This window comes from Mobula hypostoma, chromosome 20 (assembly GCF_963921235.1).
Source record: "Mobula hypostoma chromosome 20, sMobHyp1.1, whole genome shotgun sequence".
Classification (NCBI taxonomy): Eukaryota; Metazoa; Chordata; class Chondrichthyes; order Myliobatiformes; family Myliobatidae; genus Mobula; species Mobula hypostoma.
In genome coordinates this window covers 1,615,889-1,642,168 of record NC_086116.1, presented here as the reverse complement: position 1 = coordinate 1,642,168, position 26,280 = coordinate 1,615,889, and the positions used below count along the sequence as shown (strand labels likewise).

At 44.5% G+C, this 26,280-nt stretch overlaps 1 protein-coding gene across 1 annotated transcript in view; it reads left to right on the top strand.

Moving 5' to 3' along the window:
- Nucleotides 1-26,280, top strand: part of LOC134359584 (dynein axonemal heavy chain 3-like) — a 542,314-nt gene that overhangs the window by 16,319 nt on the left and 499,715 nt on the right. Inside the window, exons 4-8 of the mRNA XM_063073083.1 lie at nt 827-957; nt 2,923-3,121; nt 4,541-4,744; nt 10,387-10,521; nt 20,437-20,555. Coding sequence (XP_062929153.1) covers nt 827-957; nt 2,923-3,121; nt 4,541-4,744; nt 10,387-10,521; nt 20,437-20,555 — 788 coding nt within the window. The remainder of the gene's footprint in view (nt 1-826; nt 958-2,922; nt 3,122-4,540; nt 4,745-10,386; nt 10,522-20,436; nt 20,556-26,280) is intronic.

Below are 26,280 nucleotides of genomic sequence, written 5' to 3'. Positions count from 1 at the left end.
CAAGTGAGGGAGTCCAGGATCTAACTGCACAAGGAGGTATTGAGGCAAAGGTCTAGGAGTTTATTGATTAGTTTTGAGAGATCGAAAGTATTGAATGCTGAGCTGTAGTCAATAAAGAGCATCTCAATGTATACACCTTTGCAGTCCAGATGTTCCAGAATTGAGTGACGAGTCAATAAAAGGGCATCTGCTGTGAATCTGTTGCTCCAGTAGGCAAATTAGAGTGGATCTAAGTCGCTTCTCAGGCGGGAGTTGGTACATTTCATCACCAGCCTCTCAAAGCACTTTATCATTGTGGATGCAAGTGCTACTGGATGATAGCCATTGAGAGGTTCACCAAGTTCTTCTTGGGCACCAGTATAATTGAAGGCTGTTTGAAGCATTCGGGTATTTCAGACTGCCAAAGCGAGGTGTTAAGGATCTCAGTGAGCACACCAGCCAGTTGATCAACACAGGTCTTCGGTACTTGGCCAGGTAATACTTCAAAGGCCAAATCTCCAGCTCAGTAGCTATGATAAGGACAGACTCATGGAACAAAACCCCAGCAGAGCAACTTAATCAAACCATTGGCACTGATATCAACGTCCAGGATGCAGGCATAGTGCTGGGCGGGAGTGAATCAGAAGGAAATGTTGGGTCACGAATTGGATTTGGGTCTTGTGTGTTTAAAAATTCTTCTGTGTAATGACAACAGAGCTGGTGAGAACTGAAATCTGTCAATGATCTCGATTCTGACCAGTGTCTAACCAGGACTGGCTTTGTCATAGATATTTACCTGTCCTCTTACTCCTGTGGTGTTTGCTACTGTCTGTCTTATTTTCTGCAGAAGTCTGACACTGCAGGCAGAGGAAGGTTCCCATGGCATGAAAGTGTAGAAGGTGCACGTCTTTTATTGAGAGATAACTTGTACATCACGCATCCCGTCATGTCCATGATCCTACTCGACTTCCAGACCAGGTAAGCCGTGCCAGACCATGGTGCAACCAGTCAGCATAATTTCATCTCCACCTGTACATCAATGACACCGTTTCAGCAGCCTGCAGAGCCTCATAATGAATGAATCCACTTGACATTTCTGTTAGTCATATGCATACTATTCCAGGTGAATGACTCACCTATTCTCTGCACATAATTTCCTTCCAGACTCCCTTTAATCCTCACATTTAATTCACCTGGGTGTTGAGGCAGACCATGGAGATGTAGGTGTTAAAAGGAAACAGAATATAATCCATTGTTCTCTGCCAAATGTAAATGAAAGGAAGGTGAAGATTTTTAAACAGTTAGAGCATCAAACATTCTACCTGATGTAAACTCAAGTCTCTTTAATATTGGATGGAAACAATTTTAAAATGGAATCATTTCTTTTCTCCAAGGACATGCCAGAAACACACTGATTCCACATCCAACCCATCACTTAAAAAAGCCATATCTCCTGACATCCTGAGCAAATATACCCAATGATCATGTAAAAGAGCAAAACACAAGCTGGTGGAAGTCATCCACAAATTTATAAATGGCATTTTAGCAGTTGCTTAACACTTGTTCCTTGAGTGCACCTGTGATTATCAGCAGGGAGGAGATGTTATCACCTATCTGTAACTACTGTGGTCTCCTGATGAGTAAGTTGATGATTGATTTGCAGAGGGAGGTACAGAGACCAGGTTTAGAAGCTTGGTGATTGATACTGAGGGGACAGTGGTGCTGAACGCTGAGCTGATGTGTTAACAAAATCCACCGATCCAGCTTGACCCGCTGAATTCTTCCAGCTCCAGGTTCCAATATTTGCAGCCCTTTGTGTCTTCCATCATGCAAAAGATTGAGCTGTTTCCATTCCTAACCTAAAGCATTGGCTTACATCATGGTGTGTCCTTGCTCCAATATGCCAGAGCATTCTTCAACAGGCCACGAGTAGGTTCCGGGGAGACTTGCCAGCAGGATCAATTATTGAAATTTTAACTGGACCAGACCTTCTGGAGTTTAGAATTGGCTGTGTATATGGGGTGATGTATGCTCGGAGTCTGAAAGTTCAAACCTCACAGCAAAATCCTGGCAGTGCCAATGGGATGACTCACTTGGTGGTGCTACCTCTCAGATAAAATTTGAAACCTACGGTCCCTCAAATGTAGCAATGTTCTTTGAAGGCCAGCAGCATGGTATCCTGATCACATTTATCCAAGACTAGACTACTTGGATCAAACACTGGCTCTTTGGGGAACGTGGAGCCAGCTGGCCTTACACTGGGGACATCCTACAAGACTATCCTTCCTGGATTACGCTGCTGCTTGTGTCTGACATGACATCTGGTATCAGTGGGGCAAGAACATAAAGAGTTGGGGCATGAGAAGCCCATCTGCCCCTTTGATCAGGATCATGGCTGACTCCAACAGAATCACTATATCCCTTAAATCCCTTGTATCCAGAAATACTGTATGTTTTCAATTATGACCTCTACGGTGCTGCAGGTGAGGGACTTCCAAATATCCACACTCCTCTTTGATATCCCAGTCCTAAATGGCCTAGTCCTTCATTCCCAAAGTCCCAGACTCCTCTGTTGGGGAAATATCTCCCTGCACCCTCAGATAGAAGTCGTAAATTTTGATGAGATCACCTCATCCAGGAGAATACCATTCCAGACTGCTCACTTTCATGTCCCAGGGAAAGCCTGTGCTTCCTACAGTGATTCCAAATTGGCTCAATGGCTGAATTTGAAATCAGGAATAGTGTTTGCATGGATATCATCTTGAATCATGGTCTTTGCTGTACTGTATCTTTTGTTGGCAGTGAGGATGTCTCTTTGAAGTTTGGCCACTTTCTGAAGCTTGTAGAGTCAATGGTTTCTTTTATGGAATTAAAACGGAAATAAGGTGCATTTTTTGATCATTTTCACATGTATGTAAAAGGTTGCCTGTTCTTCTGTTTTAGGTATGTGACGTTCAGACTGATTGAATTTGAGGACCTTCAGCAACATTTCCCCTTCACTCTCGATCAGCTAATTAACCACGTTGCCATGGTTGTGAAGGCCCGAGTAAAGATTCTGCAAGATCAGTGGTTGTCAGGCTGCTGTACTATAATTAACGAGAACCGTGAGGATGTGGAATCTTGGATGCCCCAGGACGATAAGGTAGGACACCAATGCTGTGTTGTTCCCTGAAGAACCTTCCATAATGTACTTTAATTCCCTGAGTCCCCACAGTGGGTAGCCTTTCCCCTCACCTCTGATCTTTGGGCATGGGTATGTGGTTGACATTTGGACCCAAGACTGACTCCATTCAGGGCCATCCTCACCAAGGCCTTGCCCTGCTTCCTGTTCCTGCCATGCTGATCTCAGGGGCAGGGTGGGGTGAAAGGCCATAGGTGAGAGGGCCATCAGCTTGGTCTCTGTGACCGAAGGGATATGTTCAAAGTGGTCTGAGATGCCTCCAGTACTGCTTTGTGTACGGCTGATGAACACTCTGGTGTCCAGATCCACAGGTTTGTATGAAAGCTCTAATGTCAGGATCATAAGAGGCCGCAGAGGGTCATATCCTCAGCCAGCCTCATCAAGCCATCTCACCGAAGGTATAAGACAGCACCTATCAGTAAGGATTCACATGCTCTCTTCTCATTACTGCCATTTGGGAGCAGCTACAGGAGCCTGAAGACACACACTTGATGTTTCAGTAACTGCTTCTTCCCATCTGCCATCAGATTTCTGACCAATGAACCCACAAACACTGCCTCGATTGTTCCTTCATTGCACTGCTTATTTATTCTTATTGTAACTCACAGCAATTTGTTGTGTACTACTGCCACAACACAACCTGTTTCATGGCACCGAACACGTCATCATCTGATAGTGATTCTGGGAGAGGACTCATCCCCTCCCAGAGATGCTCTCTGGCACAGAGCAATGTAAACCCGAGCCCCATCTCATTAAGGACTCTCTCCAGCTCTTGCCCCTTCCGTTCCCCAACATACCCCTCCCAAACACTCGCTTTTCCTGCTCTGTCTTCAGCCCTTCTTCCCTTAGAGGTATCTGAGCGATGGGCAAAGGCAGGGGAGTGGGGGTGGGAGTCGGGGAAGGAAATGAGGGGAGGGATGTGGGCGGAAGGGAGTGGCAGGAGGGGTGTGGGGTGTGGTGGTCTAGGAGAAAGGTGTGAGGAGGGATGGTCTAGGGGAAAGATGTGATGAGGGGAGAGGGAGGAGGGGTGTGGGGTGGGGTGGTGTGGGGAAAGGTGTGAGGCAAGGGAGAGGGGTGTGGGGTGGGAAGGGTTGAGGGGAAAGATGCGAGGCAGGGAAGTGACAGGAGGGGTGTGAGAGGAGAGGGGTGGGGAAATGGAATGAAAAAAGAGGGAGAGTGTGGGTGGTGCCTAGTGGGTGTAGGGGGTTGTGGGAACAGAATGGAGGAGGGGAGTAAAGAGTTGCCTGTGTCAGTTCAGGGAAATTAAATAGTTATTTATAAATTTACCAACTTATCACCATTGAAAAATATTTTCTTTCAAACAAATTGCAAGAACTCTCCCGTTTTAAAATGTTCAATGTTCTCCCAATTCCAACCCAGGAGCTAAGAACAACAAAGATGGACCATTTCTTCGCCAGCATTGCCACTCTCATGTCTAACCTCCTCCGAAGCATTGTAGAGGCGACTCTGATGGAACTGGTGCACTTGTTTGAGCAGTACGGGGGCGGGAATAGATACGAAGGAGAGTATCCTGCGGATTCCCTCGGCCTTCCGGTCAAACCTCATCCTATAACCATCTTCATGGTAGGTGGGCAATTCCTTTGCTCACAAGCACAGAGCTTACACAATGCCTTTTTCCTTTCATTTAACTTCACAGACAATGTACTGAGTCTCTCGAATGTGCCTAATGCATCTGTCTCCACCCACCCCCCTCCCACCCCGGCCGGATGTTCCATGCGCTCACCACACTCACCATGAAAGGGTGTTGGTCATTTCATGGCCAAGCAATAGATTCTAGCATGGTTCTGGAGGACTGGACAATTGCAAATGGCACTCCACTCCAAGAAGGGAGAGGGGCAAAAGAAAGGAAATTATACGCCAGTTAGTCTGACCTCAGTGGTTGAGAAGATGTTGGAGTCGATTGGTAAGGATGTGATTTTGGGGTACTGGAGCACATGACAAGATAGGCTGGTCAGCATGGTTTTCTTGAGAAAAGACCTTGCCTGACAAATCTGTTGGAATTCTGTGAGGAAATAACAAGCAGGGTAGACAAAGGAGAATCGGTGGATGTTGTATATTTGGATGATAACCCTTTCATTCCCAGAATCATCCTTGTGAACTGCCCCTGGACCCTCTCCAATGCCAGCGCATCTTTTCTTAGATGAGGAGCCCAAAACTGTTCACAATACTCAAGGCTTCACCAGTATCTTAAAGCCTCAGCATCACATCCCTGCTTTTGTATTCTAGACTTCTTGAAATTAATACTGACATTGCATTTGCCTTCCTCACCACTGACTGTACCTGCAAGTTGACCTTTAGGCTGTTCTGCACAAGGGCTTCTAAGTTCATTTGCATCTCAGATTTTTGGATTTTCTCCTGTTTAGAAAATAATCTGCACATTTAGTTCTTCTACTAAAATGCACGACCATGCATTTTCCAACATCGTATTTCATTTGCCACTTTCTTGTCCATTCTCCCAATCTAAGTCCTTCTGCAGCTTACCTGTTTCCTCAACACTACCTGCCACTCCACCAATTTTCATATCATCTGCAAACTGCAAAAAAGCTATCAATTCTATCATCTAAATCATTTATATTCAGCATAAAAAGAAGCAGTCCCAACACTGACACCTGCAGAACACCACTAGTCACTGGCAACCAACCAGACAAGGATCCCTTTATTCCCACTAGCTGCCTCCTACCAATCAGCCAATGCTCTAACCATGTTAGTAACTTTCCTGTAATACCATGGGCTCTTCACTTGGTAAGCAGTCTCATGTGTGGCACCTTGTCAAAGGCCTTTGAAACCCCAAATATACAACATTCAATGCATCCCCATTATCCATCCTACTTGTAAACTTCTCAAAGAATTCCACAGGTTCATCAGGAAAGATTTTCCCTTAAGGAAACCATGCTGACTTTGTCCTGTCTTGTCCTGTGTCACCAAGTACTCCATAACCTCTTGCATTCCTTAGACATTGTGGGTCTGGCCACAGTGAGGGTGTTCCTAAAAGCCTACCTCCGACTTTCCCTTAAACTTTCCTCTACTCACCTTGGAAGGATGTCCTCTGGTATTGGCAATTGCCACAATGGGATAAAGTTGCTGGCTGTCCACTCTATCTAGGTCTGTTAAGATCTTGTACACCTCTGTCAAGTCATTTCTCAACCTCCGTTGCTCCAACAAGAAAAGCCCTAACTGTTCAATCACTGCGGCCAATCAGAGGCTAACTGTTCAATCACTGCGGCCAATCAGAGGCTAACTGCTCAATCACTGCGGCCAATCACAGGCTAACTGGGACTGCTGTGGAGGGGGGCCCAGCCCCCTCAGTTACTGGGAGAGATGCACTACCCTCTCAATGAGATCCGCACTAGCAGGAGGGGACTCTGTACCAGAGGAATGCCTTAGCCCACCCTCTGAAGAGGAGCTGACTGCAGGCATTGTTTCTGGGGTAGAGCCCCCAGCAGCTGAGAGGCACTTAGACACCCAAGTCCACCTCTGTAAGTGAGAGGACTCACATGCTACTGCTTTCTCCAAGGAGTGATCGCCACAGGCAAGGTGACCCTGGGCAATGACCAGCCATTGGGGAGGGACTGAGATGTTGTGGAGCCACTGGAGAAATTTGATGGGGCCAGAACGATGGTCAGCATTGGTCAGTCAGCAGATTTGGAGCTGAGGGCTGTGCTTGGTTCACACTGAGGAGTTTCATTGCACAGGCTACTTTTGAGAATCACCTCTGCGGTGCATTGAGTATCTGACAACATTGCCCAGGCAGTGCATAGCTCATAGCATCATTCAGCACAAAAATGTCCTTCAGCCCAACTCAGCAGTGCTAATGAAGGAGGCCTCTAAGCTACACCCATGTACCTGCATTTAGCCCATATACCTCTGAACTTTCCCTATCCATGGACCTGTCCACTGTTATTGCATCTGAAACTTGCCTTAGTCATTTCCCCTTGTATTAGCCATTTCTGCCCTGGGAAAATGTCTCTAGTTGTCCACTGTATCTGTGCCTCTTATCATCTTGCACAACTCTATCAAGTCACCTCTCATCCTCTTTCACTCCAAAGTGAAACCTCTAGCTCATTCAATCTATTCTCATAAAACATGCTTTCAAATCCAGGCAGCATCCTGGTAAATCTCCTCTGCATCCGTTATAAAACTTCCACATCCTCCCAATGATGAGGCAACCAGAAATGAACACAATACATCCAGTATGGTCAAACCAGAGTTTTATATATTACTTCATAGCTCTTGAACTCAATCGCCTGACTAATGAAACTGACACACCATACACTTTCTTAAACAAACTATCAACTTGCATGGCAATTTGAAGGTTCTATGAACCTGGACACCAAGATCCCTCTGTTCCTCCACACTACTGAAAATCCTACCATCCTACACTGCCTTCAAGTTTGACTTCCCAAATGTATTATTTCACACTTTTCCAAATTGATCCCCATCTGCCATTTCTCAGCCAAGCTCTGAAGCCTATCAATATCCCATTGTAAATTACAACATCCTTCTACACTATCCTCAACACCACCAACTTGTTATGTCATCTGCAAATTTACTAATCTTACCTTCTACTTCCTCATCCAAGTCATTTATAAAAATCACAAAGAGCAGGGGTCCCAGAACAGATCTATGCAGAACCCCACTGGTTATCAACCACCAGGCAGAGTATGTTCCATCTACTACCACACTTTGGCCTTCTGAATCCACAAGGCCAAGTTTCCCTGGATCCCATGCCTCCTGACTTTCTGATGAACCTTCTCGAACACCTTTCTAAAATCTATATCCACTGCTCTACCTTTATCAATTTGTTTTGTCACTTCCTCAAAGAATTCAATCAGGCTCATGAAGCCTGACCAGCCCCTCACAAAGCCATGCCTACTATCCCTAATCAGGCTATACTTCTCAAAATGCTTGTAAATCCTGTCTCTAGGAACCCTCTCCGATAGTTTATCCTCCACTGAAGTAAGACTCAGTGGTTTATAATTCACAGAGTTATTCCTGCTCCCTTTCTTGAATGAACGAATAATATTTGCCACATCTACCACTCTGTGTATATAAAAAAGAAAAACCTACCTCTGAAACCCCCCCCCCCAACACATTTCTCTGGTCAATTTAAGATTATGCCCCCTCATATTAGCTATTTCTCATATTAGGAAAAAGTCTCTGGCTGTCCACTCAATCTATGCCTCTAATCATCTTGTACACCTCTATCAAGTCAGCTCAAATCCTCCTCCACTCCAGAGATAAAAGTCCTATTGTCATAAGACACACTGTTTAATCTAGGCAGCATCCTGGAAAATCTCCTCTCAGTCTCTCTAAAGCTTCCACATCCTTCCTATAACGAGGTGACCAGAACTGAACCCAATATTCCAAATGCGGTCTAATCAGGGTTTTATAGAGGTGCAAGATTAAATCGCAACTTGTCAGTTCAATCCCCTAACTTGTTCTGGAGCTGTTCCGGCCTATGGTCAGGCCACACTTAGATCCCCTCCAGTTTCCCTACCAGCCCCGACTAGGAGTTGAGGATGCCGTCGTCTACCTGCTGAACAGTGTCTACGCCCACCTGGACAAGTCAGCGAGCACTGTGAGGGTCATGTTTTTTTACTTCTCCAGTGCGTTCAACACCATCCGCCCTGTTCTGCTGGTGGAGAAGCTGATAGCGATGCAGGTGGATGCTTCCCTGGTATCATGGATACTTGATTACCTGACTGACAGACCACAGTACGTGTGCTTGCAACACTGTGTCCGACAGAGTGATCAGCAGCACTGGAGCTCCCCAGGGGACTGTCTTGTCTCCCTTTCTCTTCACCATTTACACCTCGGACTTCAACGACTGCACAGAGTCTTGTCATCTTCAGAAGTTTTCGGTTGACTCTACCATAGTTGGATGCATCAGCAAGGGAGATGAGGCTGAGTACAGGGCTACGGTAGGAAACTTTGTCACATGGTGTGAGCAGAATTATCTGCAGCTTAATGTGAAAAAGACTAAGGAGCTGGTGGTAGACCTGAGGAGAGCTAAGGTACCGGGGACCCCTGTTTCCATCCAGGGGGTCAGTGTGGACATGGTGGAGGATTACAAATACCTGAGGATACGAATTGACAATAAACTGGACTGGTCAAAGAACACTGAGGCTGTCTACAAGAAGGGTCAGAGCCGTCTCTATTTCCTGAGGAGAATGAGGTCCTTTAACATCTGCCAGAAGATACTGAGGATGTTCTACGAGTCTGTGGTGGCCAGTGCTATCATGTTTGCTGTTGTGTGCTGGGGCAGCAGGCTGAGGGTAGCAGACACCAACAGAATCAACAAACTCATTCGTAAGGCCAGTGATGTTGTGGGGATGGAACTGGACTCTCTGACGGTGGTGTCTGAAAAGAGGATGCTGTCTAAGTTGCATACCATTTTGGTCAATGTCTCCCATCTACTACATAATGTACTGGGTGGGCACAGGAGTACATTCAGCCAGAGACTCATTCCACCAAGATGCAACACAGAGCGTCATAGGAAGTCATTCCTGTCTGTGGCCATCAAACTTTACAATTCCTCCCTTGGAGGGTCAGACACCCTGAGCCAATAGGCTGGTCCTGGACTTATTTCCTGGCATAATTTACATATTACTATTTAATTATTTATGGTGCAACTGTAACGAAAAGCAATTTCCCCCAAGATCAATAAAGTATGACTATGAACTAAAGGCAGCACATGCCTTTTTAACAACCCTATCAACTTGTGTTATATATTCACTGGGTTTATCCCAGCATGCCTCGCCTCCACTGTATCACACCGCAGTGGGTTAAAATACTACAACTTCCACACCACATCTTCAACCATTGTCAGGACTTGCTCCCAGCTCCGGAATGACATTGCCCTTGTGTGCATCTCCATGTGGTTTGTGAACTGCATGGCCTCCTCTCCCCTCAAGCCCCTGCTTTCTTTTCTCAAACTACAGTAGTGCAGCATCTGGTGTACTTATTTCTATTTGCCCTCAGATCAAATATTGTCTTTTAAGTGCTCAGTGCATTCTGATATAGAGGTTTAGTTGTCACTTCATTAGTTTTCTAATAACTAACCAGAATCAAACCAAATTTGCAACAGTATGTGGGAGTAATTTTCTATCCTCTGGGTTTATAATCCATGTTAGAAGTTCCTGCGCGCGCGCGTGTGTGTGTGTGTGTGTGTGTCATATACACTTATTTCTTCATTTCATGTACAGAGGCCTGACATGGACAGCTACAGCATTACATTCACACCGACCACTGATGAAGTGATGGAGGGATTAGCTCGTGTGGTGGACTTCATCGTCACAGCAGTCCAGCACATGCCCAGGATTGAGCACCACCTCTTCCAGGTAGCTACCTAACTGCTTACGTGCCTTCAAATATTCTCTAGCCCACTGCCCATTTAAGACCATAAGACTCGGGAGCTGAGTAAGGCCATGCGGCCCATTAAAACTGCTCCACCATTCCATCATGACTGATTTGTTTTCCATTTCAAACCCATTCTTCTGTCTTCTTCACATAGTCTCACACCCTGTCTAAACAAGAACCTATCAACCTCCACTTTAAATATACCCAATCATTTCCCCACCAAAACCATCTGTGACAATAAATTCCACTGATGTACCACAATGGTAAAAGAAATTACTCCTCATCTCTGTTTTAAATAGAGGTCCCTCTATTATGGGGCAGTGCCCTCTGGTCCTAGACTCACTCACTATAGGAAACATTCTCTCCACATCCACTCTATGTAGGCCTTTCAATAGGTTTCAATAAAACTCCCTCCTCATTCTTCTAAACTCCAGCAACTTCAGACCCAGACCCATCAAATGATCCTCATACATTAACCCTTTCATTAAAATCATTCTTGTTAACCTCCTCTGGACTCTTTCCAATACCAGCTCATCTTTTCTTAGATAATAGGCCCAAGACTGCTCACAATACTCCAGGTACAGTCTAACCAATGCCTTATAAAGCCTCAGCATTAGTTCTTTGTTTTATATTCTAGTCCTCAAAATGAATGCCAATATTACACTTGCCTTTCTTACCACTGACTTATGCTGCAAGTTAATCTTCAAGGAATCCTGCACAAGGACTCCTAAGTCCCTTTGCACATCTGATTTTTGAATTTTCTCCTTATTTAGAAAATAGCCCACACCTTTATTCCTTCTACCAAAGTACATGATCATGCACTTTCCAGCACTATTATTCATTTCTTTGTTCAGTCTCCGAATTTGTCTAAGTCCTTCTGCAGTATCCTTGCTTCTTCAACACCACTTGCCCCTCCACTTATCTTTGTATTGTCTCAAACTTGGCTTCAAAGGACACCATGATCCAAATCACACACCTAAGGTGAAAAGAAACGGTCCCAACACTGACCCTGCAGAACACCACTAGTCACCAGCAGCCAACCAGAAAAGGCCCCCACTCTTTGCCTCCTGTCAGTCAGCCTATCTTCTATATCTAATATCTTTCCAGTAATACCATGGATTTTTATTTTGTTAAGCGGTGTGGAGAGTGTACAAGACTGACAAAGAATACTGCACAATATAGACTAGCTGCAGATATGGACTGAGAAATGGCAGATGCAATTTAATCCGGATAAATGTGAGGTGTTGCACCTCGGAAGGGCAAATGCAAGGAGACAGTACACTGTTAAGGGCAAGGTCCTTAACAATGTTGCTGAGCAGAGAGATCTTTGGATCCAAGTTCATAGCTCCTTGAAAGTGACCACACATGTCAATAAGGTGGCTGAGAAGACTTATGATTGCCTGCTTTTATTAGTCAAGGCATTGAGTTCAAAAGTCAGGAGGTTATGTTGCAACTTTATAAAACACTGGTTAGGTCACATCTGGAGTATTTCATACAGTTCTGGTCACCCACTATAGGAAGGATGATGAGGCTTTGAAGAGGGTGCAACAGAGGTTCACCAGGATACCGCCTGGTTCAGAGGGCATGTGATGTCACGAGAGGCTGGATAAACTTGGGCTGTTTTGTCTGGAATGGCAGTGGCTAAAGGGAGACCTGATAGAGGTTTATAAGGTTATGAAAGGCATAGATAGAGTGGACAGAGTATCTGTTTCCCAAACTTCAAATGTCTAATACCAGAAGGCATGCATTGAAGGTGAGAGTGGTAGGTTCAAGGGGAACGTGAGGGATAAGCTTTTTACTCAGAATGATGGATGCCTGGAATGGTGGTAGAGGCAAATATATTTGAGGCTTTTAAAAGGCCCATGGATAGGCACATGGATGTAAGGAAAATGGAGGGATATGGAGATGGTGTAGGTAGGAGGGATCAGTGTTTGAATGTTTTTGATTTGCTTTTTAGCTGGTTTGGCACAACATTGTGGGCCAAATGTTCTAAGTAGCCTGATTTGTGATACTTTGTCAAGGGCCTTCTAAACATCTAAGTAAACAACATCCACTGACTCTCCTTTATCTGTCCTGCCTGTTATTTCCTCAAAGAATTCTAACAGGTTTGTCAAGCAAGACTTCCTCTTGATGAAACCGTCCTGACTTTGGCCTATTTTATCATGTGCCTCCAAGTACCCCAAACATCAAGCTTAATAATAGACTCCAACATCTTCCCAACCACTGAAGTCAGACTAACGGGCCTATAATTTCCTTTCCTCTGCTTCCTTACCTCCTTTCATAAAGAGTGGAGTGACATTTGTAATGTTCCAGTCCTCCAAAACCATTCCAGAATCTAGACCATTACTAATGTCTCCACAATCTCTTCAGCCACCTCCTTCTGGACCCTGGGTGTAATCCACCTAGTTCAGGTAACTTATTCATGTCCAGACCTTTTAGCTTCCTAAGCACTTTCTCCTAACTAATAGCAACTAAATTCACTTCTGCCCCCTGACACACTTGAATTTCTAGCGTATGATGAAGGCTGATGCAAAATATTTATTAATTTCATGTCATTTCTTTGTCCCCCATTACTACCTCTCCAGTGTCATTTTCCAGCAGTCCGATATCCACTCGCCCCTCTCTTTTACTCTTTATGTGTCTGACAAAGATTTTGGTATCCTCTTTTATATTATTGGCTGGCTAGCTTTCATATTTTTTCTCCTTATGGCTTTTTTAAGTTGTCTTCTGTTGGTTTTTAAAAGCCTCTCATTCTTGTAATTCTCACTATTTGTTGCTTTATTATATCCCCTATCTTTTTTATGTTAGTGATGATTGTGTCAATCTCACTTTAGAATAATTCTTCATCTTTGGGATGTATCTATCTTTCACCTTCTGAGTTGCTCCCAGAAACTCTAGCCATTGCTGTTTTGCCATCATCCCTGCTAGTGTCCCCTTCCAATCTACTTTGGCCAGATCCTCTTTCATGCCTCTGTAATTCCCTTTACTCCACTTTAATACTGATATATCTGACTTTAGTTTCTCTCTCTCAAACTGTAGGGTAAATTCTGTCATATTATGATCACTGAATTCTAAGGGTTCCTTTATCTTCACCTCCTTAATCAAATCTGGTTCATTACACAACACCCATACCAGTATTGCCTGTCCTCTAGTAGTCTCAAGCACAAGCCATCTCATAGGTATTCTACAAATTCTCCCTCTTGGGATCGGGCACCAATCTGATTTCCCAATCTACCTACACATTGAAATCCCCCATGACTATTGTAACATTGCCTTTTTTAACATGTTTTTCCTATCTCCCGTTGTAATTTATAACCCACATCTTGGCTACTGTTTGGAGGTCCATATATAACTCCCATTAGGGTCTTTTTACCCCTGCAGTTTCTTAACTCTACCCACAAGGATTCTACATGTTTCGATTCTATATCTGAGGATTAGATTTGATTTTTTTTTACCAACCCTGATGCATTATCAATTACTCCAAAAGACTGGAAGTAGAGTAAATACTGAAAGGCTTTTATTAACAGTAAAATGGGTCTCGTCCCTGCTGAGAATCTGCCCTGGACTGAGAGGAGGAGCAGTGGCACAATCGCCTTTATTCAGGGGTCTGTGGGAGGAGCCACAGGAGCAGTCAGTAGAGGTGTGTGTCCAGACAGGTAACCCAGTTACAACATATATGGTTTACCACAAACCCCCCACCTCTGCCTACCTGTCTGTCCTTTTGATACAAAATGTATCCTTGGATGTTAAGTCCCAACTGTAATCATCTTTCAGGAATGAATCAATGATGCCCACAACATCATACCTGCCAATCTCTAACTATCCTACAAGATCACCTACTTTATTCAGTACACTGTGCTTTCAAATATAATATCTTCCGTCCTATATTCATTACCCTCTTCAATTTTGTTACCATCTTACTGATCAACTTATTCCAATGACTGCAATTTGGCCTGTCATCTGCCTGTTCTTCCTCAGTCTCACTACACACTGTATCAGCTTGTATACTAACTGCCCCATCCTCAGGCCTATCACTCAGGCTCCCATCCCCCTACCAAATTTAAACCCTCCCCACAGAGATATTGGTCCATCTTGGGTTCAGGTGTGACCCGTCCTTTTTCTACAGTCACATCTTCCCCAGAAGAGGTTCCAATGATTCAGAAATCTGCACCAATTCCTCAGCCCCACATTCACCTGCCAAATCATCCTATCCTTATCCTCACTGGCAAGTGGCACAGGTGGCAATCCAGAGATTACTACTCTGGAGGTCCTGCTTTTCAGCTTTCTATCCCATTCCCTATATTCTGTCTTCAGGAACTCCTACCTATATCGGTACCAGCCCGTTTGCTCACTCTGCCCCTTCAGATTGCTGTGGACCCTATTTGAGTCCATCCCTGTCCCTGGCACCTGGAAGGCAACATACCATCCGGTCTCTTTCATAGTCGCAGAAGCTCCTGTCTGTTCCTTTCACTATGGAATTCTCTATCACTAATCCTCTCCTCTTCTTCCCCTTCTGAGCCACAGAGCCAGACTCAGTGCCAGAGGACCAGGTTGCTGTAACTTCCCCATGTAAGTTATTCCCGCACAACAGTATCCTGAGCACTGTACTCACTATTGAGGGGAATAGCCACGGTGGTACTCTACACTGGCTCTTTCCAGAGAGTCACCCAGGTACCTGCCGCCTCATGTCAGGGGTGAATATCCCCCTGTAGCTTCTATCTATCACCTCCTCATTCTTCTGTATGAGCCAAAGGTCATCAAGCTGCAATTCCAGTTTATTAACATGGTCTCTAAGGAGTGGCAGCTTGATGCACTTTGTGCAGATGTAGTTATCAGGGAGAATGGATGTATCTCAGAGATCACACATCTCTCACAAAGAACATACCACTAACTCTGGGCCCAATCTGCCTATCTGCACTAGCTGTGTACTAATAGGCAAAGAAAGAAGGAAAAAAAACTTTCTAGAAACTTTCCTTAAGGGGAAATCTTGCTTGACAAATCTGTTGGAATTCATTGAGGAAATAAAAGGCAGGAAAGACGAAGGAGAGTCAGGACGTTGATTACTTGGATTTTCAGAAGGCCTTTGACAAGGTGCTGCACACGGGGCTGTTTAACAAGACAAGAGCCCGTGGTGTTACAGGAATGATGCTTCATGGATAAATAGAAGGCAAAGGGTTGGAACCAAGAGGACCTGTTCTAGTTGGCTGCTGATAACTAGTGATGCTGTTCAGGGGTCAGTGTTGAGACCACTTCCTTTCACATTATATGTCAATGACTTGGGTGATGGTATTGATGGCTTTGTGGCCAAGTTTGCAGATGATAGGAAGATATGTTGAGGGCCAGGTAGTGTTGAGGAAACAGGGTGTCTGCAAAATGACTGGATAGATTGAGAGAACGGCCAAAGAACTGACTGATGGAACATAGTGTAGGTAAGTATGATCATGCACTGCGGTAGAAGGAATAAAGGCATAGACTATTTTTTAAGTGAGGAGAAAATTAAAAAATCAGGGGTGTAAAGGGACTTGGGAGACCTCGTGCAGGATTCTCCAAAGGTTAACTTGCAAATTTAATGTTAGTATTCATTTTCAAAGGGCCAGAATATAAGAGCAAGGATGTGATGCTGAAGTTTTATAAAGCATCGGTTAGACCACAGTATTGTGAGCAGTTTTACACCCCTTATCTAAGAAAAGATGTTCTGGTGTTGGAAAGGGTCCAGAGGAGGCCCAAGAGAATGATTCCAGGAATGAAAGGGTTAAAGTATGAGGAGTGTTTGACAGCTCTGGGCCTGTACTCACTGGAATTTAGAAGAATGAGGGGCATCTCATTGAAACCTCTCAAATACTGAAAGGCCTAAATGTGTCACCTATTGTGGGGAAGTCTAGGAGCAGAGGGCACAGCCTCAGAAAAGAGCGAAGTCCATTTGGAACAGAGATGAGAAGGAATTTATTTAGCCAGAGGCTGGTGCATCTGTGGACTTCATTACCACAAATAGCTGTATAGGTCAGGTCATTGAGTATATTTAAAGTGGAGGTTGATAGTTTCTTTGTTAGTCAGGGTGCCAGTGGTTACAGGGAGAAGGCAGGAGAATGGGGTTGAGAAGGAACATAAATCAGCTATGGTGGAATGCCAGAGCAGGCTTGATGGGCCAAATGGCCTAATTCTGCTCCTATATCTTATGGACTTCCCAGGCATTCTGCCACTTCATTGGACATGGAAGGTTAAATCTGTGCTACATTCTCTTTTACTGCTGTTCTCTTGTTCTCCTGTTCTATAACCATATTGTCCCATAAACCCATGTGACCATCTTCAAGGTGACATTCATATGAAGCATCCTTGGCACAACATGTTCTCACCTTGAACCCAGGTGGACCTCCACCTGAGGACAGTTGGGAACACATCCCAATGTGACTCTACGGAGCTCTTCTTTCAGTTCTGGTCACCTCAGTACTGGAAGGATGTGGATTCTATAGAAAGAGTGCAGAGGAGATTTACAAGGATGTTACCTGGATTGGAGAGTGTGCCTTATGAGAATAGGTTGAATATTATGAGAATAGGCTGGCCTTTTCTCCTCGGAGCAATGGAGGATGAGAGGTGACCTGATAGAGGTGTATAAGATGATGAGAAGCATTGATCGTGTGGATAGACTGAGGCTTTTTCCCGGGGCTGAAATGATTAACATGGGGTTAGAGGCATAGCTTTAAGGCACTTGGAAGTAGGTACAGAGGGGATGTCAGGGGTAAGTTTTTCATAGAGTGGGTGCGTGCAATGCATGCCAGCGAAGGTGGTAGAGACGGATACAATAGGATCTTTTAAGAGACTCTTAGGTACGTGGAGCCCAGAAAAATAGAGGGCTATGCGGTAGGGTATCCTAGGCAGCTTGCAGGGTAGGTTACGTGGTCGGCACAACATTGTGGGTCGAAGGGCCTGTAATATGCTGTAAATTTCTATATTCTATGTTCTACACCAAGGTTATGGCTTTGACCAGTTTGCTTGACTTAAACCTGACTTGCGTCTGCAATGACAGTTAGATTTCATTGTTACCATTTGAGGAGCTTGGAAGCATTTCAACTGTCTGATTCTTTAATCATCTGTTTCATGTTTGGTTTTCCACTGATTATTTTTCAGTTCATGTATCAAGCACACTTCTCCTTCTCATATGAATCAATTTAACTTGCAGCTACAGATCAGTAGTTACTAAATATCTTCCACATAATAAATGCATCTTATAGTCACAGTGATACAGAACAGAAACAGGCCCTCAGCCCAACTGGTCTATGCCAATCAAAATGCCCATCTAAACTAGTACCATTTTTCAGAACTTGGCCATAACCTTCTAAACAATTCCAATGTATGTATAGTGCCTATAAAAAGTATTCATCCCCTCTTGAAAGTTTTCATGTTTTATTGTTTTACAACATTGAATCACAGTGGATTTAATTTGGCTCTTTTAACTCTGATCAACAGAAAAAGACTCTTTTGTATCAAAATGAAAGCAGATCTCTACAAAGTGATATAAATTAATTACAAATATGAAACACAAAGTAATTGCGTAAGTATTCAGCCCCTTTAATATGACACACCAAATCATCACTAGCGCAGCCAGTTGGTTTTAGAAATCACATTAGATGGAGATCACCATGTATAGTCAAGGTGTTTCAACTGATTGTAGTAAAAATACACCTGTATTTGGAAGGTCCAACTGCTGGTGAGTCAGGATCCTGGCAAAAACTACACCATGAAGACAAAAGAACACTCTAAGCAACTGTGTGAGAAGGTTATTGAAAACTGCAAGACAGGAGATGGATACAAGAAAATCCCCAAGCCACTGAATATCCCTTGGAGTACAGTTAAGTCAATCATCAAGACATGGAAAGAATATAGCACAGATGTAAATCTGCCTAGAGCAGGTCATCCTGAAAAACAGTGACCATGCAAGAGGGGAAGTGGAGAGGGAGGCCACCAAGAGACCTATGACAACTCTAGAGGAGCTACAAGCTTCAATGGCTGAGATGGGAAAGACTGCGCATACAACTGCTGCCCGGGTTCTTCACCTGTCAGAGTTATGGGAGAGTGGCAAAAAGAAAGCCACTGTGGAAAAAACTCACATGAAATCTCGGCTCAACTTTGCCAGGTGGCATGTGGGAGACTCTGAAGTCAGCTGGAAGATTTTTTGGTCTGATGAAACCAAAATTGAGCTTTTTGGCCATCAGACTAAATGCTATTTTTGGCATAAGCCAAACACGGCACATCACCAAAATCACACCTTCCCTACCGTGAAGCATGGTGGCTGCTGCATCATGCTGTGAGGATGCTTTACTGCAGCAGGCCCTGGAAGGCTTGTGAAGGTAAAGGGTAAAATGGATGCAGCAAAATACAGGGAAATCCTGGAGGAAAACCTGATGCAGTCGGCAAGGGAACTGCGACTTGGAAGAAGATTTGTTTTCCAGCAAGACAGTGACCCCAAATATAAAGCTAAAGCTACACAGAAATGGCTTAAAAACATAGAAACATAGAAAATAGGTGCAGGAGTAGGCCATTCGGCCCTTCAAGCCTGCACTGTCATTCAGTATGATCGTGGCTGATCATCCAACTCAGAACCCTGTACCAGCCTTCCCTCCATACCCCCTGATCCCTTTAGCCACAAGGGCCATATCTAACTCCCCCTTAAATATGAACTGGCCTCAACTGTCTCCTATGGCAGAGAATTCCACAGATTCACCACTCTGTGTGAAGAAGTTTTTCCTCATCTTGGTCCTAAAAGGCTTCCCCTTTATCCTTAAACTTCCCCAACATCGGGAACAATCTTCCTGCATCTAGCCTGTCCAATCCCTTTAGAATTTTATACATTTCAATAAGATCCCCCCTCAATCTTCTAAATTCCAGAGAGTATAAACCTAGTCGATCCAGTCTTTCATCATATGAAAGTCCTGCCATCCCAGGAATCAATCTGGTGAACCTTCTTTGTACTCCCTCTATGGCAAGAATGTCTTTTCTCAGATTAGGGGACCAAAACTGCACACTATACTCCAGGTGTGGTCTCACCAAGGCCTTGTACAACTGCAGTAGTACCTCCCTGCTCCTGTACTCGAATCCTCTTGCTATGAATGCCAGCGTACCATTCTCCTTTTTCACTGCTTGCTGTACCTGCATGCCCACTTTTAATGACTAGTGTACAATGACACCCAGGTCTCGTTGCACCTCCCCTTTTCCTAATCGGCCACCATTCAGATAATAATCTGTTTTCCTGTTCTTGCCACCATTCAGGTAATCTGTTTTCCTGTACAACAAAGTTAATGTCCTGGAGTGGCTAAGTCTGAATCCAGACCTCAATCCAACTGAGAATTTGTGGTTGGACTTGAAAAGAGCTGTTCATTCATGATCCCCATGCAATCTAATGGAGCTTCAGCAGTTTTGTAAACAATAGGGGAAAAATTAGTGTCCAAATGTGCAAAGCTGATGGACGCCTATCCACACAGACTCAAGGCTGTAATTGCTGCCAAAGGTGCATCAACTAAACACTGACTTGAAGGGAGTGAATAATTATACAACTATTTTGTGTTTAATAATTATAATAAATTTAGACCAATTTGTAGAAATTTGTTTTCACTTTGATACAAAGGGGTCTTTTCTGATGATCAGTGTCAAAGAAGCCAAATTATTTCCACTGTGATTCAAAGTTGTAAAACAATAGAATGGGAAAACTTCTGGGGGGCATGGGGGGGGGTGAATACTTTTTATGGGCACTGTACCTGTTCTTTTAAAACTTGTACCTGCCTCAACCACTTCCTCAACAACTGATTCCATACATTTCTTGTGTGTCTGTGACCAGCATTATTCCCATTATACATGGGAGCTGTGAAAGCTGCCATCAACATCATTTCCATGTGTTCTTGTAGGCTGTGGACAACTTTGAAGTCAAATACATTGGTTCTGTACATTCTGAAGAGGAAATTGTCCTGAATGCAAAAGCAACACTTCAATTTGTGGCCAAGAGTAACGGTCATGGGCCACTTAGGTAAGATTTGCTTCAAGTATTGCTTTGGATGCAGTGGATCAGTAACTGGAGATGTGACTGCTGGATGTCCCATCCCTAGGAGGAACAGGAACAGTCAGCTTTGAACATATAGGCCACACTGTCATCTGCACACCACTCTATCTTCCCCCAACCCCTCCCTCCAAACATCTCCCTACCTTCACCATCTACACCTCCTCCACCCATGCATCCTCCCACCACAACTCACAGCCTCACCCTCCATATCTCCACTCAACCTGCCTTCCACCCCTCCCTCCACAACTACCTGAATGTCACCTTCCACCCCTCCCTCCACAGCTCCCCCGCCCGACCCCACCTTCCACCCCTCCCTCCGTGGCTCCCCCGGCCCCACCTTCCACCCCTCCCCCTCCCCCTCCCCCCGCAGCTCCGCTCGACCCCTCCCCATCCCCCACTGCTATAAGTATTGAAAGGGATATCTTACAAATTAGGGATTTTAAAAATGAGGTAGAGTAAGTCCAGGGTCAACATGATCCTGTTACAGTGAAGGATAAGGCTGGTAAGAGTGGGCAACCCTGGATGATGAGATACATTGAAGCCTTGGTCAGGAGAAAGGATTGCTATGGGTCAGGTAACAGTGGCTGAGATCAAAGGAATCCCTTGAGAAGCATAAGGAATATATTTCAGGAAGAAAACACGGGGGCAAAATGGGGCACAAGTTATCTTGGTGATAAAGGAGATTTGTGGAAGATTCTGAAAGTATATTAAGAGCCAAAAGTGTAACCAGGAAGAGGAAGATCACAGTGGTCACCTCAGCAAGTTCTTAAATGAAGACTTTTGTCTGTGTTTACCTTTGGAGAAGACCATGTAGGCTGGGTGCTCAGGGATGAGCAGGGTGATGTCCTGAAACAGATCGATATTTAAAAACAATGGTTAATGGTTTTGGCATGCATTAAGTTGGAAAAAGCCCTGGGGCCAATCAGGTGCATGCTAGGACATTGTGGGATGCTATGGTAGAAATTACAGCGGCCCTGCCAGGTATCATAATTACTTCCTTACAGAAGGTGAGATACCAAAAAGTCTCAGTGTGGCTAAGAAGGGCTGGAAAGACAAGCCGGGGATCACAGACCTAATGAGCCAACGTCAGAAGTGGGGTAAGTTACTGGAAGAGATTGCATTTGGAAAGGCCAGAACTGACTAGAGATAGCATTGTTTGTGTGTGTGAAATGGTCTCTCATGAATTTCACTGAATTTTTTTGAAGAGGTAGCCTAGGGGATTGACAAGGGCAAGGAGGTAGATATTGTCTATATGGACTTTAGCTGGCTTTTGACAACGTTCATCGTGGTATGTTACTCTGGAAAGTGAGATCACATAGCTAGCCAATTGGATATACAATTAGCTTTGTGAAAGGAGTCAGAGAGTGGTGTAGTGGATTGTTTTTCAGACTGCAGGCCTATGACCAGTGGTGTACTGCAGGAATCCATGCTGGTTCCCGTTATCCTCTTCCTCAAAGCCAAGATGGTGCCACGTTAGTGGCAGCTGGTTACAGTAGGTCCTGTGATTTTACTGTTTCTCATGTTATTTTGTTATTTTTATGCTTTGTTGTGCACCTAAACCATTTGTGATGGCTATAACACTGTCTGTTTTATTATTTCATACATTATTCTTGCACATTGGTAAATTATTATGTATATTGTTCTGTACTTCATTATTAGTTAATATTTTATTATTATTGCAAAGTGTGTTTTTAAACATTGCTGCTGTAAAGAAATAATTTCCCACTTGGGGTCAATAAAGTTAAAGTACTTACTATTATTAGTCATATATATTAATGAATTTAGATGATTAAAGTTAAATTGGATAGATATATGGACAGGAAAGGAATGGAGGGTTATGGGCTGAGTGCAGGTCGGTGGGACTAGGTGAGAGTAGGAGTTCAGCACGGACTAGAAGGGCTGAGATGGCCTGTTTCCGTGCTGTAATTGTTATATGGTTATATGATTGGTGGCATGGTGTCTAATATTAAGAATGACGTTTCGGGGTACTTGGAGACAAATGATAAAATAAGTCAAAGTCAGCATGGTTTCTGAAAAGGGAAATCTTGCCTGACAAAGCTGTTAAGAGTTCTTCAAGGAAGTAGCAAGCAGGTGGACAGAGGAGCAACACTCACAACACGCTGGAGGAACTCAGCAGGTCGGGCAGCATCCGTGGAAACAATCAGTCAACATTTCGGGCCGGAACCCTTCGTCAGGACTAAAGAGGGAAGGGGCAGAGGCCCTATAAAGAAGGTGGGGGGAGAGTGGGAAGGAGAAGGCTGGTAGGTTCCAGGTGAAAAACCAGCATGGGGAAAGATAAAGGAGTGGGGGAGGGGAGGCAGGGAGGTGATAGGCAGGAAAGGTGAAGAAAGAATAGGGGAAAACACAATGGGTAGTAGTAGGAGGTGGAACCACGAGGGAGGTGATAGGCAACTGGGGGAGGGGCAGAGTGAAATAGGAATAGAGGAAGGGAGGGGGAGGGAATTACCGAAAGTTGGAGAATTCTATGTTCATACCACGGGGCTGGAGACTACCTAGACGGCATATGAGGTGCTGCTCCTCCAGCCTGAGTTTAGCCTCATGGTGGTAGAGGAGGCCATGTATGGACATATCTGGATGGGAATGTGAAGCAGAGTTGAAGTGGGTGGCAACCGAGAGATCCTGTCTGTTTTGGCGGAGGGAGCGGTGGTGCTCGATGAAGCGGTCCCCCAATCTGTGTCGGGTTTCACCGATGTAGAGGAGGCCGCACTGGGAGCACCGGATGCAATAGATGACCCCAACAGACTCACAAGTGAAGTGTTGCCTCACCTGGAAGGACTGTTTGGGGCCCTGAATGGTGACGAGAGGAGGTGTAGGGACAGGTGTAGCACTTACGCTTACAGGGATAAGTGCCGGGTGGGAGATCCATGGGGGGGGAGGGGACGTGTGGACCAGGGAGTCGCAGAGCAAATGATCCCTGTGGAAGGCAGAGAGGGGTGGAGAGGGAAAGGTGTGTTTAGTGGTGGGGTCCTGTTGAAGGTGGTGGAAGTTGCAGAGGATAATGTGCTGGATCTGGAGGCTGGTGGGGTGGTAGGTGAGGACAAGGGGAGCTCTCTCCCTGTTGTGGTGGCGGGAGGATGGGGTGAGGGCCGAAGTGTGGGAAATGGAGGAGATGCGGGTGAGGGCATCATTGATGATGGCAGAAGGGAAACCACGATCCTTAAAGAAAGAGGACATTTGAGATGACAGAGGAGTAGTGGATTTACTTGAATTTTCGGAAGGTTTTTGATAAGGTGCTTAACAGGGTAAAATCCTATGGTGTTACAGGAAGGATACTGACATGGATAGCGGAATGGCTGACAGGCAGGAAGCAGTGAGTGGGAATAAAGGGGGCCTTTTCTGATTGGCTGCCAGTGACCAGTGGTGTTCCTCAGGGGTCCGTATTGAGACCGCTACTTTTCACATTGTTTGTCAATGATTTAGATAATGGAATTGATAGCTTTGTGGCAAGGTTTGCAGATGATACAAAGATAGGTGGAGGGGTAGGTAGTGCTGAGGAAGCAATGTGATTGCAGCAGGACTTAGACAAATTGGAAGAATGGGCAAAAAAGTGGCAGATGGAATAGTGTTGGGAAATGTATGACAATGCATTTTACTGAAGGGAACAATAGTGCAGTCTATTATCTAAACGGGGAACAGGTTCAAAGGTGCAGAGGTGCAGAGGGACTTGGGAATCCTCGTGCAAGGCTCCCAGAAGGTTAATTTACAGGTTGTGTCTATGGTAAAGTAGGTAAATGCAATGTTGGCATTAATTTCAAGGGGAATAGAATATAAAAGCAAGGAGATAATATTGAGCCTTTATAATACACTAGTCAAGTGGCACTTGGAGTATTGGCAACAGGTTTGGGCCCCATGTCTCAAAGGATATGCTGTCATTGAAGAGAGTCCAGTGGAGGTTCACGAGGATGATATGAGGAGCGTTTGGCAGCTTTGGGCCTGTACTCACTGGAATTTAGAAGAATGCGGAGGTATCTCATTGAAACCTAAAGAATATTGAAAGGACTATATAGGGCAGATGTAGAGATGATGTTTCCTATGGTGGGTGTATCCAGAACTAGAGGACACAGTTTCAAAATTGAGGGGTGACCTTTTAGAACAGAGGTGAGGATGAATTTTTTTAGCCTGAGAGTAGTGAATCTGTGGAATGCTCTGCTACAGACTGTGGTGGAGGCCAAGTCCATGGATATATTTAAGGCAGAGGTCGATAGTTTCCTGATCAGTCAGGGCATCAAAGGTTATGGCGAGAAGGCAGGTGTATGGGGTTGAGTAGGATCTGGGATCAGCCATGATGGAATGGCAGAGCAGACTCAATGGGCTGAATGGATTAATTCTGCTCTTATGTCTTATAAGTTTGCAGATGACACAAAACTTGGACAGTGAAAAAGGTTGAGTGAGATTACAACAGGATTGAGATCAACTGCAGAATTGGGCAAAGTAATGGCAGGTGGAATTTAACTCAGACAAATGCATATTTTGGGAAGTTAAGGCTAGTGAAGGACATGCACAGTAAATAGTAGGGCCCTAAGGGAGTGCTGTAGATTACAGAGACCTTGGGATACAGGTATATACAGTAATTACCTGAAAGTGGTGGTACAGGTAGAGTGGTACAGGTATATACAGTAATTACCTGAAAGTGGTGATACAGGTAGTGATACAGGTATATACAGTAATTACCTGAAAGTGGTGGTACAGGTAGAGAGTGGTGGAGAGTTTGGCCTGCTTGTCTTCACCACATGGGGCACAAAGTACAAGAGCTGGAACTTTTCACCCAGTTGGTCTAGAGAGTTCTGGTCTCCGCACTATAGGAAGGATGTGATTAAACTAGAGAGGGTGCAGAAAGGATACAAGGACATTGTCTAGACTGGAGGCTTTGAGTTAAGAGTAGACCAGTTGGGACTTTATACACTGGAGTGAAAGAGACTGAGGGGTGACCTCGTAAAGGTTTATAAAATCATTAAGGACATGGATAAGGTGGATGCTTTTCTCCAGGGTAGGTGAGTCTGTAACGAGAAGGCATAGGTTTACTGTCAAAAGAGAAAGATTTAAAAGGGAGCGAAAGGTGTTTTTCACACGGAGGGTGGGGTTATATGGAGAGAGCTGCCAGAGGAAGTGGTGGAATGGTTACAATTACTCTTGGAAAACATTTGGATAGGTAAATGAATAGGAAAAGTTTAGAGTAGGGGTCAGCAACCTTTTTGCCTCTGTGGGCCGGATTGTGTGTTAATGAGCGGACAGTGGGCCAGATAAATGCCATAAACTTGAAATATGGGAATTATCCATTTAAATACATCCAGTTATGTTTTACCTCAAATTAATGAATAATGCATGCTAGAAAATCATTTGTGCTTAAGGTTGCCTACCCCTGGTTTAGAGGAATGTGGACCAAATGCAGGCAAATGGGAGTAGAGGCAGGACCACTGTGGGATCAATGTAAACATTAATGGCACTAGTTCAGTGGGTGGAAGAGTAAAGTGATTTTAAAGGAAAGCCGAGGTTTTTCATACTTCAGCTCACTGAGTCTGAGCTGTGACTGAGTTTGATCGTACCATAATATATCTCATCATCTGCTTTCTTGCAGTTGACCTTGTGAAAATTCTAGTGTTAATAGTGATATCTAGTGAGGTCTTTGAATAAATTAATGTTCCTTTCACATAAAAAGAATGAGTAAACAGTA